The 15,148-nt window shown below is 44.6% G+C and overlaps 1 protein-coding gene across 2 annotated transcripts in view; it reads right to left on the reverse strand.

Annotated features, from left to right (window-relative positions):
* Nucleotides 1-1,146: 1,146 nt before the first annotated feature.
* The window catches only part of Mecp2 (methyl-CpG binding protein 2), a 57,168-nt gene continuing 43,166 nt past the window's right edge, over nucleotides 1,147-15,148 (reverse strand). Inside the window, exons 1-3 of one of the 2 annotated variants that reach the window (XM_077107701.1) lie at nucleotides 3,495-3,514; nucleotides 2,309-2,363; nucleotides 1,147-2,199 (exon numbers count right to left, since the gene is read on the reverse strand). In XM_077107701.1, coding sequence (XP_076963816.1) covers nucleotides 1,280-2,071 — 792 coding nt within the window. In that variant the 5' untranslated portion in view covers nucleotides 2,072-2,199; nucleotides 2,309-2,363; nucleotides 3,495-3,514 and the 3' untranslated portion in view covers nucleotides 1,147-1,279. Of the gene's footprint in view, nucleotides 2,364-3,494; nucleotides 3,846-15,148 lie in introns of those variants that run through there. The other variant, XM_077107700.1, reaches the window with a different exon arrangement.

The raw sequence follows: 15,148 nt of genomic DNA on the forward strand, positions 1-15,148 counted from the left end.
GGAGGTAGGAGGAAGGGGAAGAAATGAAAGGATGAAATGAAAGGCAGGCAGAAATGGAAGGACAGAAGAGAAACCAATCAGGAAGTCCTTATAAAATTGCAGCAAACACTTAGAGTTTCGGAGCTTCGTGGGAACCCTATGTGCTGAGACCACTTTAAAACAAGCGCAGGTATATACAAATCCAGGTAGTCATCATGTCTGGTGGCTTGAGGGACAAAGTGTCACCAATTCAAGCCAGCTTGCTCTCAGAGCATCTGTTTGTTTTGAAGTGGGAACATGAAGACTCAATAGTGCAAATAATCTTAACTGTCCCTTAAGGAGAACTGGAAAGTAATTGGAAGAACATTTTCCCTCTCTTCCCTCTTTGCCCTTTGTCCCATCAATAAGTCCCTAACTACCAGTCAGAGACTGCTCTGAGCAACTAGGAATCTCTCTTGCCCTGCTGCACTAGGCCTGGCCTGATCCTGGGCCAGCCTGCCTGTGCCTCCTCCTGCTGCTTCCATAGTTTCTCTCTTTAGCGCCACCCACTGGATGAAGTGCCTCGAGAATGGTTGATGCCACCTCATCCTGGGCCACCCTCTCCTGTGGCTCAGGCCAATCTACACTCAGCAGTTCAGGACTTCCTCTTAGCCATGCCAGAGTTGGAACAGACCAGGTACCACCTTCCTGTCCTGTGAAATGTCATCAGTTTTGGATTGGGGCTCACGTGGGGCTAGACTTGTGTCACCACGGGTGGGATCACATGGGCCATAGCCACTGGCCATCTCCGTCGTCTTCTCTAAAGAATCCAACGGTCTCTCCTGCCTCATACCTCATTGTCCCACCATGGTTGGGAGTGGGAGAGGTGAGGGAGACAGAGTAGCTGTGGGTGGGGTACCAATGGCACCAAAAACTGGAGTGTCCTCTCAACTGTTCTCTGTCCTTAATGACCACATGAGGAAAAGATTTGGGTGGGAGGGGAGGTGCCTGGTCAACAGCTTGTCTGGTCAGTAGTATCTGCAGCAAGCCTTGTTGAAGGAGCCTAGTTTAGAAAAGTGCAAAGCTACTTCTGGCCCTGGTTAGGTCTTCAACCTGACTGTGCTTGTCGGTAAGAAAAACATCCCCAATGCTCCAACTACTCCCACCCTGAAGCCACGAAACTCTAAGTTTACTGAAAGAAAAAAAAATATTTTTTATTTCAGTTAATCGGGAAGCTTTGTCAGAGCCCTACCCATAAGGAGAAGAGACAACAGCTGCCTTTATTCTTGTTGGTTTGCTTTGCAATCCGCTCTGTGTAAAGTCAGCTAACTCTCTCGGTCACGGGCGTCCGGCTGTCCACAGGCTCCTCTCTGTTTGGCCTTGGCATGGAGGATGAAACAATGTCTTTGCGCTCTCCCTCCCCTCGGTGTTTGTACTTTTCTGCGGCTGTGGCGGCAGTAGCGACGGCGGGCTGAGTCTTAGCTGGCTCCTTGGGACAGCCGTCACTCTCCAGTGAGCCTCCTCGGGGCATCTTCTCTTCTTTGCAAACACTGCTGCTCAAGTCCTGGGGCTCAGGGGGGCTGGTGGGGTCCTCAGAGCTCTCAGGCTCGGGTGGGGGCGGGGGCGGGGGTGGGAGCAGCGGCACAGGGGCCTTTGGGGACTCTGAGTGGTGGTGGTGATGGTGGTGCTCCTTCTTGGGGGGTGAAGAGGCGCTGCTGCTGCGCCCCTTGGGGCTGCTCTCCTTGCTTTTCCGCCCGGGGCTCTTGCAGGTCTTCAGTCCCTTCCCACTCTTCTCACCGAGGGTGGACACCAACAGGGGCTTCACTACTTCCTTGACCTCAATGCTGACTGTCTCACGGGTCTTGCGCTTCTTGATGGGGAGCACGGTCTCCTGCACGGACCGGATGGAAGATTCCTTCACGGCTTTTTTCTTGGCCTCAGCAGCAGCAGCTGCCACCACACTCCCTGGCTTTCTGCCCCGTTTCTTGGGAATAGCCTGGGGATCGGCCTCAGCTTTTCGCTTCCTGCCAGGGCGTTTGATCACCATGACCTGGGCAGATGTGGTGGCCCCACCCCCCTCGGCCTTGCCCCCCGGTGATGCTTGAAAAGGCATCTTGACCAGGAGCTTCCCAGGACTTTTCTCCAGGACCCTTTTCACCTGAACACCTTCGGATGCTGCTGCCTTGGGTCTCGTGGTGCCGCTCCCTTTGGGGCGTCCCCGACCTCTGCCAGTTCCTGGAGCTTTGGGAGATTTGGGCTTCTTAGGTGGTTTCTGCTCTCGCCGGGAGGGGCTCCCTCTCCCAGTTACCGTGAAGTCAAAATCATTAGGGTCCAGGGAGGTGTCGCCTACCTTTTCGAAGTACGCAATCAACTCCACTTTAGAGCGAAAGGCTTTTCCTTGGGGACTGTGGGACAAACGAAGAGACACAAAGAAAAATCAGAAGCTTTCCATAGCAATATCAGAGATGAGGCAGAGCAGATGGTGCTGGTGAGCTCTCTGATAGATGTTATACTCGATCAAGAGTCACACTGAAAAAAAAATCGGGATGAGCTAAAGGGGCACAACCAGGTCAGATGTATGGGCAGGAATCAGGTCACCAGGGGGTGAGCACCTGTATGGCCTGCTCTGGTGCCAGAACAACTCAGTGCTGGCTGCTCACCAGATGTTGGCTGGAAGCCCTGATGGGGAGCACGGTGTCCTGCACGGACCAGATGGAAGACTCCTTCACGGCTATAACTACAACCCAGGTGGACCTGACTATAACCCAGGCCACTCCTCTGACCTTCTGAACAATCCAGCAACCAAAGGGGTCAGGTTTAGAAAAGTGGGGGCCATCAGGCTGGGGCTCATTCTGCTGGTTGTTGCCCAGGCCTGATCCACCATCAGAACATTCCTGTGTCTGAACTTGGACATGGTGCTCAGTTGCTCTGGAAATCCATTTCAGTGGGATAATGCTTTGCTCATCCTTCTTAGAATTGTGGCATTAAATGAGACTGTTCCCAATCATACTTTGAAAACTGCTAGCCTTTCTGGGATCATTTAAGGTGCAGAACTGGGATGTACTTCTTAACTGCTCCTCTAAACCTTTGACCCTGGAAGTTAACTCTGCTTCAACCAAGAACACCCAGCTGTCACTCTAATGCTAGACAAATGCAAAAGAGACAGCTGGAAATGCACATAGAGCCTGTCTGCCTCTTTTCCCAGAAACCCTTTTAGCACACATTACCCAATACTGATTTGCAGAGGAAAATAAAATCAGACTAGATACTTCTGCTATTTCATCTCCAGACAAGGACTTGAGGTATGGCAAGGGTAAAATGGGCCTGCTACCCCTAGCACTTCCAGGCAGGATAGAGACCTCTGTACAAAGTCATTTTTAAGCATACCTAGTCCTTCTGTTCATTATTTTTTCGCCCCCCAGGTGGGGTTATCCACACACATTTTTCTGATCAATGAGCAGCAAAGAGCTATAATTCCAATGGATCCCTGTCCCTGACCTCCCCACCCTGGAGAAACAAGACCAGCTCTTACTTACTTGATCAAATAGACATCATACTTCCCAGCGGAGCGGCCAGACTTCCTTTGTTTAAGCTTTCGTGTCCAACCTTCAGGCAGGGTGGGGTCATCATACATGGGTCCCCGGTCACGAATGATGGAACGGCGCTGCTTGGGGGAAGCAGAAGCTTCTGGCACAGCTGGGGCAGAGCCCGATCCTTCTGATGTCTCTGCTTTGCCTGCCTCTGCTGGCTCGGCAGAATGGTGGGCTGATGGCTGCAGAGGCTCATGTTTGCCTTCTTTGTCATCTTTCTTATCTTTCTTCACCTTTTTAAACTTCAAGGGTTTGTCCTTGAGGCCCTGGAGATCCTGGTCTTCTGACTTTTCTTCCCTGAAGTGTTAAACAAGTATGTAAGTATCACAGAGAACACAGTGGTCTGCAGAAAAGCAAGCAAGGGCAAATTTGGAGCACATGTGAGGCTACTGCATACCCAGATCCTGGTGACTTCCCCAGTGTATTCCTGGGCTAGCCTGGGGCCCAATGCAGGGACTCTGGGCTGCTAGTGGTGTTGACTAAGTGCATTTGACCCACAATGTGGCCACCCCAAGTCCCAGTCAGAGCATCTCAAGGGAGTGAGCAACCTGTACGGGTATCTTTCTTTTGAGTACAAGCACTCGGAGCTTCTTAGGAAATCACTTTGGCAGAGGCCAATATATGAGTCATACCTGAGGGCTCCTGGGCTTGCCGACTGACAAGAGGCCCTCTACCGGAAAGGAGTTGCTCACCCCAATGGGGGTGGGAGTTTCCTCCAGGAAGGCCCAGGTTTGGGTGAGTTTTAGGTTTTCTCAAGTGTGTTAACACACCTATCAAATCTGTGGCTCAATAAAAATCAGCGTGTGAGGCACAATACAACTTGATGATAGGAACATGGCCTAGCACAACCCCCAGGGAGATAGTATACAGCAGTGTCATGAAAACACCTTATACAAGGTTTATAGCCAGCCAACCTGTGTTCAAATTCTGGCTTTGCCACTTTCCAAACACAGAACCAGGCAACTGACTTCAGTATTTCTTGCTCTAGTTTCCTCATCTCAACAATGAGGCCTCCTTACTGTGACTATCATGGAATAAAATTCCTGAAGGTACTATATAAATGCCAGCTATTGCCAACTGCTGCTCAGGGTTCTGGTGTGAGAAGAGATTCTATGTTTTTTTTTTTTTGTGTGTGTGTGTGTTCCTCAGGATTGAACCAGCGCCTTGTGCACCCAAGGCAAGCACTCTACCAACTGAGCTATATTTCCAGCCCTCACATAGGCCTTTATTGCAAGACACTCCCTTATAAGGAATGGCCTTGGTCCCAGCAGATGTGGAGGGAAAATGACAAAGGTTTAGTTTCAGTGTGTCCCCTTCCTGCTGGCACAGATGAGCACCCAAAAGCACTCTCCCGATTCCTCAGCAGGATGCCTGCCCATTATTTTATGAGGACAGAAGCAGCTCCCTCCCTACACATCAGTTCAGCCTGGTAGGGTCCTTTCCTCATGTATTTTAGGGATCAGTTTGGCTATAATGCTCTAGTGACCATCTGAGGGAAACAAGAGACTCCAGGACTTCAGAACCTGGCAATGCTGTGGCCTGTACCTCTGAGCTGCAGGCCAGGTCAAGGGAAGCTTATAAAGAAACAGCAGCTACCCCCCAGTTCCTTGGTTAGCAGTTTATTCTGGAAAAGAACATGACCATTCCTCTGTGTTCTCAGCTCTAGAGTTCCCTGTCCTACTTGGTTCATGTTAGTGCTGGTCACCGCCACATGACTGGTGTACCCCAAGCAACTTCCGCTCTTGCCCTCATTGTGGAAACTGCAATAAAGGCACTGTGGTGTGCATCAACATGTACCATCAGGAAACTGGATCTCAAACAATGTGGTAAGTCACTAAAGGCTGGTTAGTTAGCTCCAGGACTCAGAAGCTACATGGACAAAACTTTCCAGAATGATCAGGTCAGGTATGGGGAGGCAGCAGTGGCTCCCACTGAGTGACAAGATCCTAGTGAGGGAGCACCCCAGCTCCACTGTGGCTTATTCCTGAGTTTATGATTATCCTGAATCTTCCTGTACCAGTTTAGGGTCCATAGTGGGGCTGCTAGTTTCACCTAGAGCCATGCCACATATAGATGCATCTAACAGCCCATGTGGGAGGCCTTTTCTCACTGAAAAGTATGTGTCCCTAATGTGTTTCAGCATAGGGCTCACTTTTTGAAAAAATTTTTTAGTTGTAGATGGACACAATACCTTTATTTTATTTAGATTTTTTGTGGTGCTGAGGATCAAACCCATTGCCTCATACGTGCAAGGCAAGTACTCTGCCACCAAGCCACAATCCCAGCCCTCACTTTAAAAAAAATTTTTTTTTTAGTTGTAGATGAACACAATACATTTATTTATTTTATGTGGTGCGGGGGATGGGGATCAGAACCCAGAGCCTTATGCATGCCAGGCAAATGCTCTACCACTGAGCCACAACCCCGCCCCCCCCCCCACTTTTCATTTCTGTCACTCTTAGGTTTCTCAATGGGAAATGAGGAAAAGCCCTGGGAATGTAGGTGTGGCCTGTGGCTTGATTATTCAGCCATTGGGGCTGCACCACTAGGCAGCAACTCTCCATGGAGAGGAGAGAAGGGGAGCTCACTAACACAGCAGGCAAGAGAAAGGCCAAGGCAGCAGACAGGCATTCTACATAAATCCCCAGGGTCCTGCCTAATGCCAGGGCTGCTCCCTGGAAACAACACAGTGCTGGAGTCTGAGAAAAACACTAGACTAATGGGATATGTTGGCTTCTTCAGAAATCTCATTTGTATTCTCTCTCTCTTTTTTTTTTTTTAGTGGGTTTAGAACTTTATTTATTTATTTTAAGAGAGAGAGAGAATTTTTTAATATTTATTTTTTAGTTTTTCAGCAGACACAACATCTTTGTTTGTATGTGGTGCTGAGGATTGAACCCGGGCCGCACGCATGCCAGGTGAGCGCGCTACCACTTGAGCCACATCCCCAGCCATCATTTGTATTCTCAAATATCTTAACTACCACAAGGTCAAGTACCAACTATATGACCAAAGAAATGCCTTCCAGAAATCTTCTGAGAAGAAAAGCATGATGATATTCACTACAGCATTATTTTGACTAGCCAAACACTGTACACCCTTCAGATCCCTGTCATCAGGGGCCTGGTGAATAAACTATGGTACAGCCACATGCTGGACTTTGGAGCTTCGTAAGGATGACCTGCTGCAAAGTGAGTTCCAGGATCCATTGTTAAGTGAAAAAGTAAAATGCAGAAGCGTTTATCAAACTACCTGTGGTGAAGGAAAGAGAAACTGAGGAAGGACAGAAGTCATTAGTTGGCCTGGAGGTAGCAGGAACAAGGTGAGAAAGCTTTAGTAGTGCCCTAGGTGGAGCCCAGGGTGGAGTAAATGGAGGATATAGTACCAGCCTGAGGGTAGAGAGAGTCACTGGTGGACTGATGTGGGGCAGGGGTGAATTAAGGACCAAATTAAAGTGTGGGGGGATAGTGTGCCACTGATTGAGAAGGGAAAGGTCAATGAGGAGAGGCCCTCAAAGGCTTTTTAGATACAACATATAAAAGGGGAAAGATGTGCTTGGACTTTGACTTGGGCCTAAGTCAACTTTCTTTTTTTTAGGTTCTAGTATAAATTATAGTAAAAACATAATATAAAAAGTTTTCCTTGGGCTGAGGTTGTGGCTCAGAGGTAGAGCACTCACCTAGTATGCGTGAAGCACTGGGTTCGATACTCAGCATCACATAAAAATAAAACAGAGATATTGTGTCCACCTATAACTAAAACATTTTTTTCCTCTTTTTATACTAGGGATGGGGCCCAGGGGTGCTTAACCACTGAGCCACATCCCTAGCCCATTTTTGATACTGAAACAAGGTCTCACTAAGTTGCTTAGGGCTCAAGTTGCTGAGGCTGGTTTTGAACTTGCAACCCTCCTGCCTCAGTCTTCCAAGCTGCTAGGATTACAGGTGTGTGCCACTGTGCCCAGATTTTTTGATTCAGCTGATCTGGCTAGCTAGGCAAGTGTTCTCTTTCTCTCTTACTGCTCCATGTGCATCACTGCTGAAGCTATGTGCTCAGCTGAGGAGGACAACCACCCCAGACAGAGGAGGACTGTTCTTTGGTCAAGGGTATATAAGTAGCTGCATTCCCATGCTAGAATCTCTAAACAACTCGTTTTTAATCCTTTCTAAGTGTCCAATAAGTGAACTTTTAATATTACTGAAGATGGGGAATAAAGGGCCTCTAATTCTAGTATTCTAGTTCTGCAGGTGAAATTATTTGAAGTAAATAATAACCATATGATGATTTTCCATTTTGTGCACTGAAAGGCACAGGTGTTTGTTATTGTATTTTCTCACTGTTAATTCATATTTAAAAAGAAATAACAAAATCCCACAAAGAAACCTGAATTCTGTTTGGCATAGAATAGAGTTAAAATTCATATAAAATAGGCTCTCCAAATGAGTTTACCCTGGCCCACGGGTCTGCTCAGTCCTAGGGTGAATGGGGCACTTGTACATCCCCATTTCCAGGGTGCTAGGCAGCTTCCCAAGGCTGCTCTCCAGGGGTTTTATGGGGTTTACTAAAATACATTTTTTTGAAGATACCAAACACACGTCTTCACCCTTCCTGTAATCAGACCATAAGTTTACACACAGACACACAATCTTGCGATGAATTATGAAGAGAACTGAGCACCTAGTTTATACATTCATATAATTGAGAGTTGGATGTATCCTTAGAAAAACTACCTATTCAACACTTGTGTGTTATGAATGAAAAAAAGGAAGTTCAACTACACAAAGAAACGTGTCTGAGGTTACTATTGAGTCTACAACCAAGAAAAAATACCTCCTGATGCCTGGCTTTGCTGTAATACACATGTGCACATGTGTTCTTTGATAGCCTTTGTTATTGTACCTATCCTATCACCATCGTGGTGCCTTTCCCTAGAAGGAAAAGTGACCAATGATGCCTTTCCTGTGTCACCAGAGGCTCTCAGCCTGCTCCTTCTCACATATGTCTCCATTTAGAAATCTTTGTCTTGCAGATTCAGTTAAAAAGCACTTTGGACAGGCCTCCCAGCTTTTGCCTCTCCTCTCCCAATTCTGTAAGCCAGGCTTCCCCATGAACCACATTGTACTTAAAATACACAAGAGTGGGGGTTGGGGATGTGGCTCAAGCGGTAGCGTGCTCGCCTGGCATGAGTGCGGCCAGGTTCATATACAAAGATGCACCATATACAAAGATGTTTGTCTGCCGAAAAACTAAAAAATAAATATTAAAATTCTCTCTCTCTCTTTAAAAAAATACACAAGAGTGTACCAATCCCCCACTTCCTTATTCATGTATAGTGTAGGCACAGGAGCAACACTTGTATCTGCTTTGTGTGTGTGAATGTGTGTGTGTGGTATTGAGAATTGAACCCAGAGGTGCCCTACCACTGAGCTACATCCCCAGCCTTTTTAATTTTTATTTTGAGACAGGGTCTTGCTAAGTTGCCCAGGCTGGCCTCCAACTTGTGATCCTTCTGCCTCAGCCTCCTGAGTATCTGGGATTACAGGTATGTGCCCAGTTTACATCTGCATCTTTGGATGGCTGTACTCCTCTCTTCTAGTAAGCGAGGGCTAGCTTAGCAGTAAAATCAGGCTGGCTCCGAACAAGTGAATAAAATTATGAGTTTAGAAACTACCAGTACTCTCTTGGACATCAGCATCACGAGAACAGTGGTATGAAGGATGGTTACACCATGAAGATGGATGAGCTTCCAGCAATGTAGCACACAGTCCTTCTGCTGAAACAACTAAAAATGCTGGACCAAATATATTAAAAAAAAACACTAGAGAAGACATTATAAGAATGTTTTAAATGTACCTACACACTAGTAAGTAAGGAATACATAGGGTAAAGAGTAAGAGACTGAAGCAAAGCAACAAGTGACTGCAACATGCAGCCCTGGACTGGATTTTGGGTTGAAAGATACTAACAAGGGATTAATGGGCTGGGTATGGTGGTATAATCCCAGAGATTTGGGAGGCTGAGGCAGAAGAACTGAAATTCAAGGCCAGCCTGGATAACTTGGTAACACTCTGTCTCAAAATAAAACACAAAAAAATAGAGCATTGCTGATTTATGGGGCATCTGAGGAAACATGAATAAGGTTCTAGTTAGCTCACTGATGGACTTCCTGAGTGTTGTAACTGTACTGTCTGCTCTTAGGAAAACCAGGCTTAAGTGTTGAGGAGTGAAGTGCCATGATGACTACAATTAATTCAAATGTATGCAGTGCCAATATGGTAACATGTTTAAAAAGGGGGAAATGACAGCAACGTTTAGAAGCTGTGCTGGTGATGGAACTCAGGGCCTCTTACATGCTAGGCAAGTGCTCTGCCACAGAGCCAAATCTTCAGCCCTAACCATAATATTCTGAGGCAGTAACAGAGAAGCTTCTTTCATGTTACACAAAGACATTACGACAAACAGTTGGAAACATCAAGTAAGAGTCTTCTTTTAGTGGTGAAAGAATCACGATGCTTTCCACAATGTTATCCGCTATATGGTGAAGCTCTGAGTGGGAATGAAGACGTAGAAACATTTCTCCCATGTTTAAGAAAAAAGTATCACCGAAGAAGGACCTTGCAGCAGCATGAGGAAGCAATTAAGGTGTAGTTATGATGAAAAGGGATGATGAGGACTGGGATTGTGGTTCAGCAGTAGAGCGCTTGCTTTGCACGTGTGAGACCCTGGGTTCGATCCTCAGCACCACATAAAAATAAATAAGTGAACTAAAGGTATTGTGTCCAACTACAACTAAAAAATATTTTAAAAAAGGGATGATGATGATGCTGGGGGCATGTGCTAATGGAGACTGCAATGTGCATGGTGTACTTGGAACAAGAATTAATGGTTTCATTAGTAAGCCGTGATTACTAAACCACACAGGTTTGAAGTGGTCTACCAAACCACCCCATTTTTTTCTATATGAACTTAAAAAAATTTTTTTAGTTGTAGGTGGACACCTTTATTTTATTTATTTATATGTGGTGCTGAAGATTGAACCAATGCCTCACAAATGCCAGGCAAGCACTCTACCACTGAGCTACAACCCCAATCCTCTACATGAATTCATTTTTAAAAGTTTTTGGTAGGGCTGGGGTTGTGGCTCAGTGGTAGAGCACTTGCTTAGTATGTGTGAGATCTTCAGTACCACACAAAAATAAAAATACATACATAAAATAAAGGTATTGTGTTCATCTACAACTAAAAATATATACCCCACCAATTTTTTTTTGGTACTGGGGATTAAACCCAGGGATGCTCTACTATTGAGCTACATCCCTATCTCTTTTCATTTATTTCTGTTTGTTTGGTAACAGGGTCTCCCTAAGTTGCCCAGGCTAGCCTTGAACTTGTAATTTTCCTGCCTTACCTTCCCAAGTGGCTGGATTATAGGCATGCACCACTGCACTCAGTTGAGAACTTGTATTTTTTTTTGCTGTGTTAATCAATTTATTTTATTTTAGAATTCATATTTTTATTGTATGATTTGTGGAACACAGACTTTTTTTCAGGAATGCATATATCATATTGGAGCAGAAAGGCCTTCAGAAATCTTAAATATCTACACAAATCATGAGGTAACACTCCTGTGTGATAAAGCATCATTCACAGATTCTGTTAGTAGAATGCCATCATTAGATCAAATCCTTCATTTGATATAGCAAAGGAAAATTAAGAGTTGCAGTAATCTTGGTTTCAGGCCAAATCACCATATCCTAAGAATTCTGATGGTGAGAACTGACTGGATTTTTATAAGGAAAATTACTTATAATAATCATGTATACAAGAGACCCTATGGGGCTGGGTTTGTGGTTCAGCGGTAGAACGCTCACCTAGCACATTCAAGGACCTGGGTTTGATCTTCTGCACCACATAAAAATAAACAAAATAAAACTATTGTGTCCAGCTAAAAAATAAATATTAAAAAAAAAAGAGGCCCTGAAGGTAGTCCCAGCAGGCCACACCTATGGTGCACTATTTGACACAACACAGGCAACAGGGGCAGGTTCAGCCAGTCAGGCAATTGCAGTTGAGAAAGAACTATTCAATCCTTACAGTTTTCAGGTTAAAAAAAGGTATATGTGGAGACATGGTGGCTCATGCCTATAATCCCTGGGAGGCTGAGGCAGGAGAATTCTAAGTTCCAGGCCAACCTTGGCAACCTGGCAGGACACTGTCTCAAAAATAAGAAAATTTTTAAAGGGCTGGTGATGTAGCTCAGTCTTAAAGCACTTGTCTAACATGTGCAAGGCCCTGTGTTCCAATTCCAGCACTGAAAAAAAAAGAGAGAAAAACGAAAAAGGAATGAGAAAGTAGCTGCTGAAAATTGTTTTTCACTTGAGTTGGAATCCAGCCCCCTCTCTACCCTTTCCTGAGTGAGCTCCAGGGAAACTTCCAGAACTCCAGCAATATTCTGACCTTTCCTAATTTCACTCATGTGTATGTTAGGCCAATTTCAGGAGATGCATTTCTTAGCAGCTTTCATTTCCAGTTATCCTGTGGAGCAGCAGAAAGAGCCAAAGTACCACATGAGGCTGCAAACCTAGGGCAGGATGGTAGCTACTTCCCCAGGTGAACAGTCTAGATCTAGAGGACATTATCTCTTTGCACTGGGGCTGCTTCCATCCTATAGTGTCATTCACTCAGTGCCTGAAACGCTTTCTACTTTCATAAAAACCTGCAGAATCTCTGAATCAAGGAGGCCTTCTCTTTATGAATTAATATAAAGGGAGCAGCATTTTGAGACACCAGTTTTAGCCCTTTAAACATCTGTGAAATCAAACTAGCACCAGAAGAAGAAGAGTGTCTCCATGGTCTCTGGGGAGTATGGGGGATAGAGGAGGATGGGATTCAGCTAGAAGGAGACAATGGTAAAGCCTGAGGTTCAGCTGCTCCACTCTGAACTCATGGTACATTTTTTAATGTCCCCGCTTTGAGAAGATGCAAGAAACCATCTATATTTTGAAAAGCTAAATAAAAACACAGTTTCTGTCAAACAAAAACAGATCCCTCCCCAAATACAGGCAACCAATACAATATAGTAAATCTCATCTTTAGAGGTGTATAAAATGAAAGCTTAAACACAAGTTCACCACACAAACCTCATTCCTAATACGGAAATATCTATCAGTTTCAGAAAAATGTTAAACATGGAGTTCCCATATGAACCAGCAATTCCACTCCTAGGTATATACCCCAAACAGGCACTCAAACAAATACTTGTACACCAACATGATTCACATCAGTCAAGTTGTAGTGGCATTCTTTCCTCCACAGAAAATCTTAATTAAGCTTTTCCAGAAATCTTTACTATAATTAACCTTAGGATTATCAGCAAAAGAGTCTCTACAAGAGTTCAATGTAGTTAAACTTCCTATTTCCTATTGCTCTATCTTACTTAGACCACCAACCTGGAAGAGATCAGATTCCACATGCAGAACACCCCTTATTAGTTTTTCACAAACATTTATGGACTATCCAGTATAGTACTTTGTAGAAGTGTGTTTGCAAATGCAAAGTGTGATAAAAAAAGACAGATCTTTTAATGAGGCCTCCAGCCTTGAGCCTGAGTTTCACAGAGATATTTACATTTCAAAGAGATGAGGTTGATAATTGGGCTCCAAGGTAACAGTTGGCAGGGGGAAGGAAGAAAAGGGAGAGAAGCTCTCCCCTTCTACGGTAGTTTCCTTGAAGGGTTAACTTGCCCAGAACTGTGAAAGAAAAAAGCTGCTTTTGTGTGAACTTCTGCAGACTGTAAACTTCAGACCCCTCTCCTTATATGCTGGGTATAAAGTTCTGAAACTGCCTGAACTAGGGGTTCAGCGGGATTGATTACAGCGAAATCTTTGCCCTCAGATCCTGACTATAGCCAAATAAACCTGCTTCCTGTTTCATATCCAGTGTCCTGCTTTGTCTGTCTCCTGCAACAAAGTGGTGAAAGCAATCTGTGTGTTCATTGATGAATGAATGAATGGATAAGCAAAATGTAGTCTATTAATACACTGGAATACTATTCAACCCCCAAAATGAAGGAGATATATATATGAAATGTCCAGGATAGGCAAATCCAGAGAGACAGAAAGCAGATTAGTCACTGCCAGGAGCTTTGGGTAATAAGGAATGACTGCAAATGGGTCTAGGGTTTTTTTTTTTTTTTTGGGGGGGGGTGGGTAATGAAAATGTTTTGGAATTACAGAGGTGATTGGCTACACAATACTGTGAAAGTACTAAATGCTACCGAATGTGGCACTAAGGCCTTGAATATGCCAGGCAAGCACTCTATCACTGTGCTACATCCCCAGCCATCCCCCTACTTTTTTTTTTTAACTCATTAAGTTGCTGAGGCTAGCTTTGAACTTGTGATCCTCCTGCCTCAGCCTCCAGAGTAGCTGGGATGATAGGCACATACTACTGAGTCCAGCTAAACTGTATACTTTAAATGAGTGAATTTCATGGTATATGAATTACATGTCGACTTTTAAAGACCCTACTAAAACAGGTAATGTCACCAATTACTCTAAATCATAAAGGCAGATTTTATAATATCCAGGCAGTGCTCACAGCCTACAGTTGTCTCCCATTTAGTCTGTCAGCTGTAGCACAGAATCCTAACAGGCAGAATTGCCATCTCAGAGAAAGCTGCCAGCATGGGGACTTATGGTGATACATGTTAGATGGGATCAAGCCAATGCAAATATCAAACTCTGAAGCCCAGGACATAGTAACCTTGACAGTCAGAAAGGAATTTTAGTTCAATAAGTTTAATGACTAGGCCAGGTGCGGTGGCACATGCCTGTCATCCCAGCTGCTAGGGAGGCTGAGGCAGGAAGATCATGAGTTCAAAGCCAGCCTCAGCAAAAAGCGAGGCCCTAAGCAACTCAGTGAGACCCTGTCTCTAAATAAAATACAAAATAGGGCTGAGATGTGGCTCAGTGGTTGAGTGCCCCGAGTTCAATTCCTGGTACTCCCCTAATCCCAAGAAAAGCTTTAATGACTAGGCATTTTAGTCAGACTGATATCATTGGCTAAATATTCTGAGGGCATGTGATCATCTATTTTAACCATGGTAAAATGAACATAACATGAAATTTATCATTAGTGGCATTTAGTAACCATTACCACCATCTAGTTCCAGAACAGTTATAACTCTCAAAGGAAACCCTGTACCCAAGTAAGCAGTTACTTCCCATTCTCATTCCTCTGAGCCTCTGACAACGAGTAATCTGTTTCTGTGAATCTGCCGATTATGGACATTTCATCAGTGGAATCATACAGTTTGTGGCCTTTTGTGACTGGCTTCTTTCACTTAGCATAATGTCTTCAAGGTTCATCATGGATCAGAACTTCATTCTTTTTTACGCCTCAATAATATTCCATTTTAGAGAAATACTACACTTACCTATTCATCCATTGATGGACACCTGAGATCTTTACACACTTTGGTTATTATGAATAATCATACCAATGACTACGTGTTTTTGTGTGAATCTATGTTTTTAATACTCTTGGGTCTATAAACCTGGAAGTGAAATTGCTGGATCATATGGCAACTCCATATTTAA

The sequence above is a fragment of the Callospermophilus lateralis genome, chromosome X (genome assembly GCF_048772815.1).
Source record: "Callospermophilus lateralis isolate mCalLat2 chromosome X, mCalLat2.hap1, whole genome shotgun sequence".
In the NCBI taxonomy this organism is placed as follows: domain Eukaryota; kingdom Metazoa; phylum Chordata; class Mammalia; order Rodentia; family Sciuridae; genus Callospermophilus; species Callospermophilus lateralis.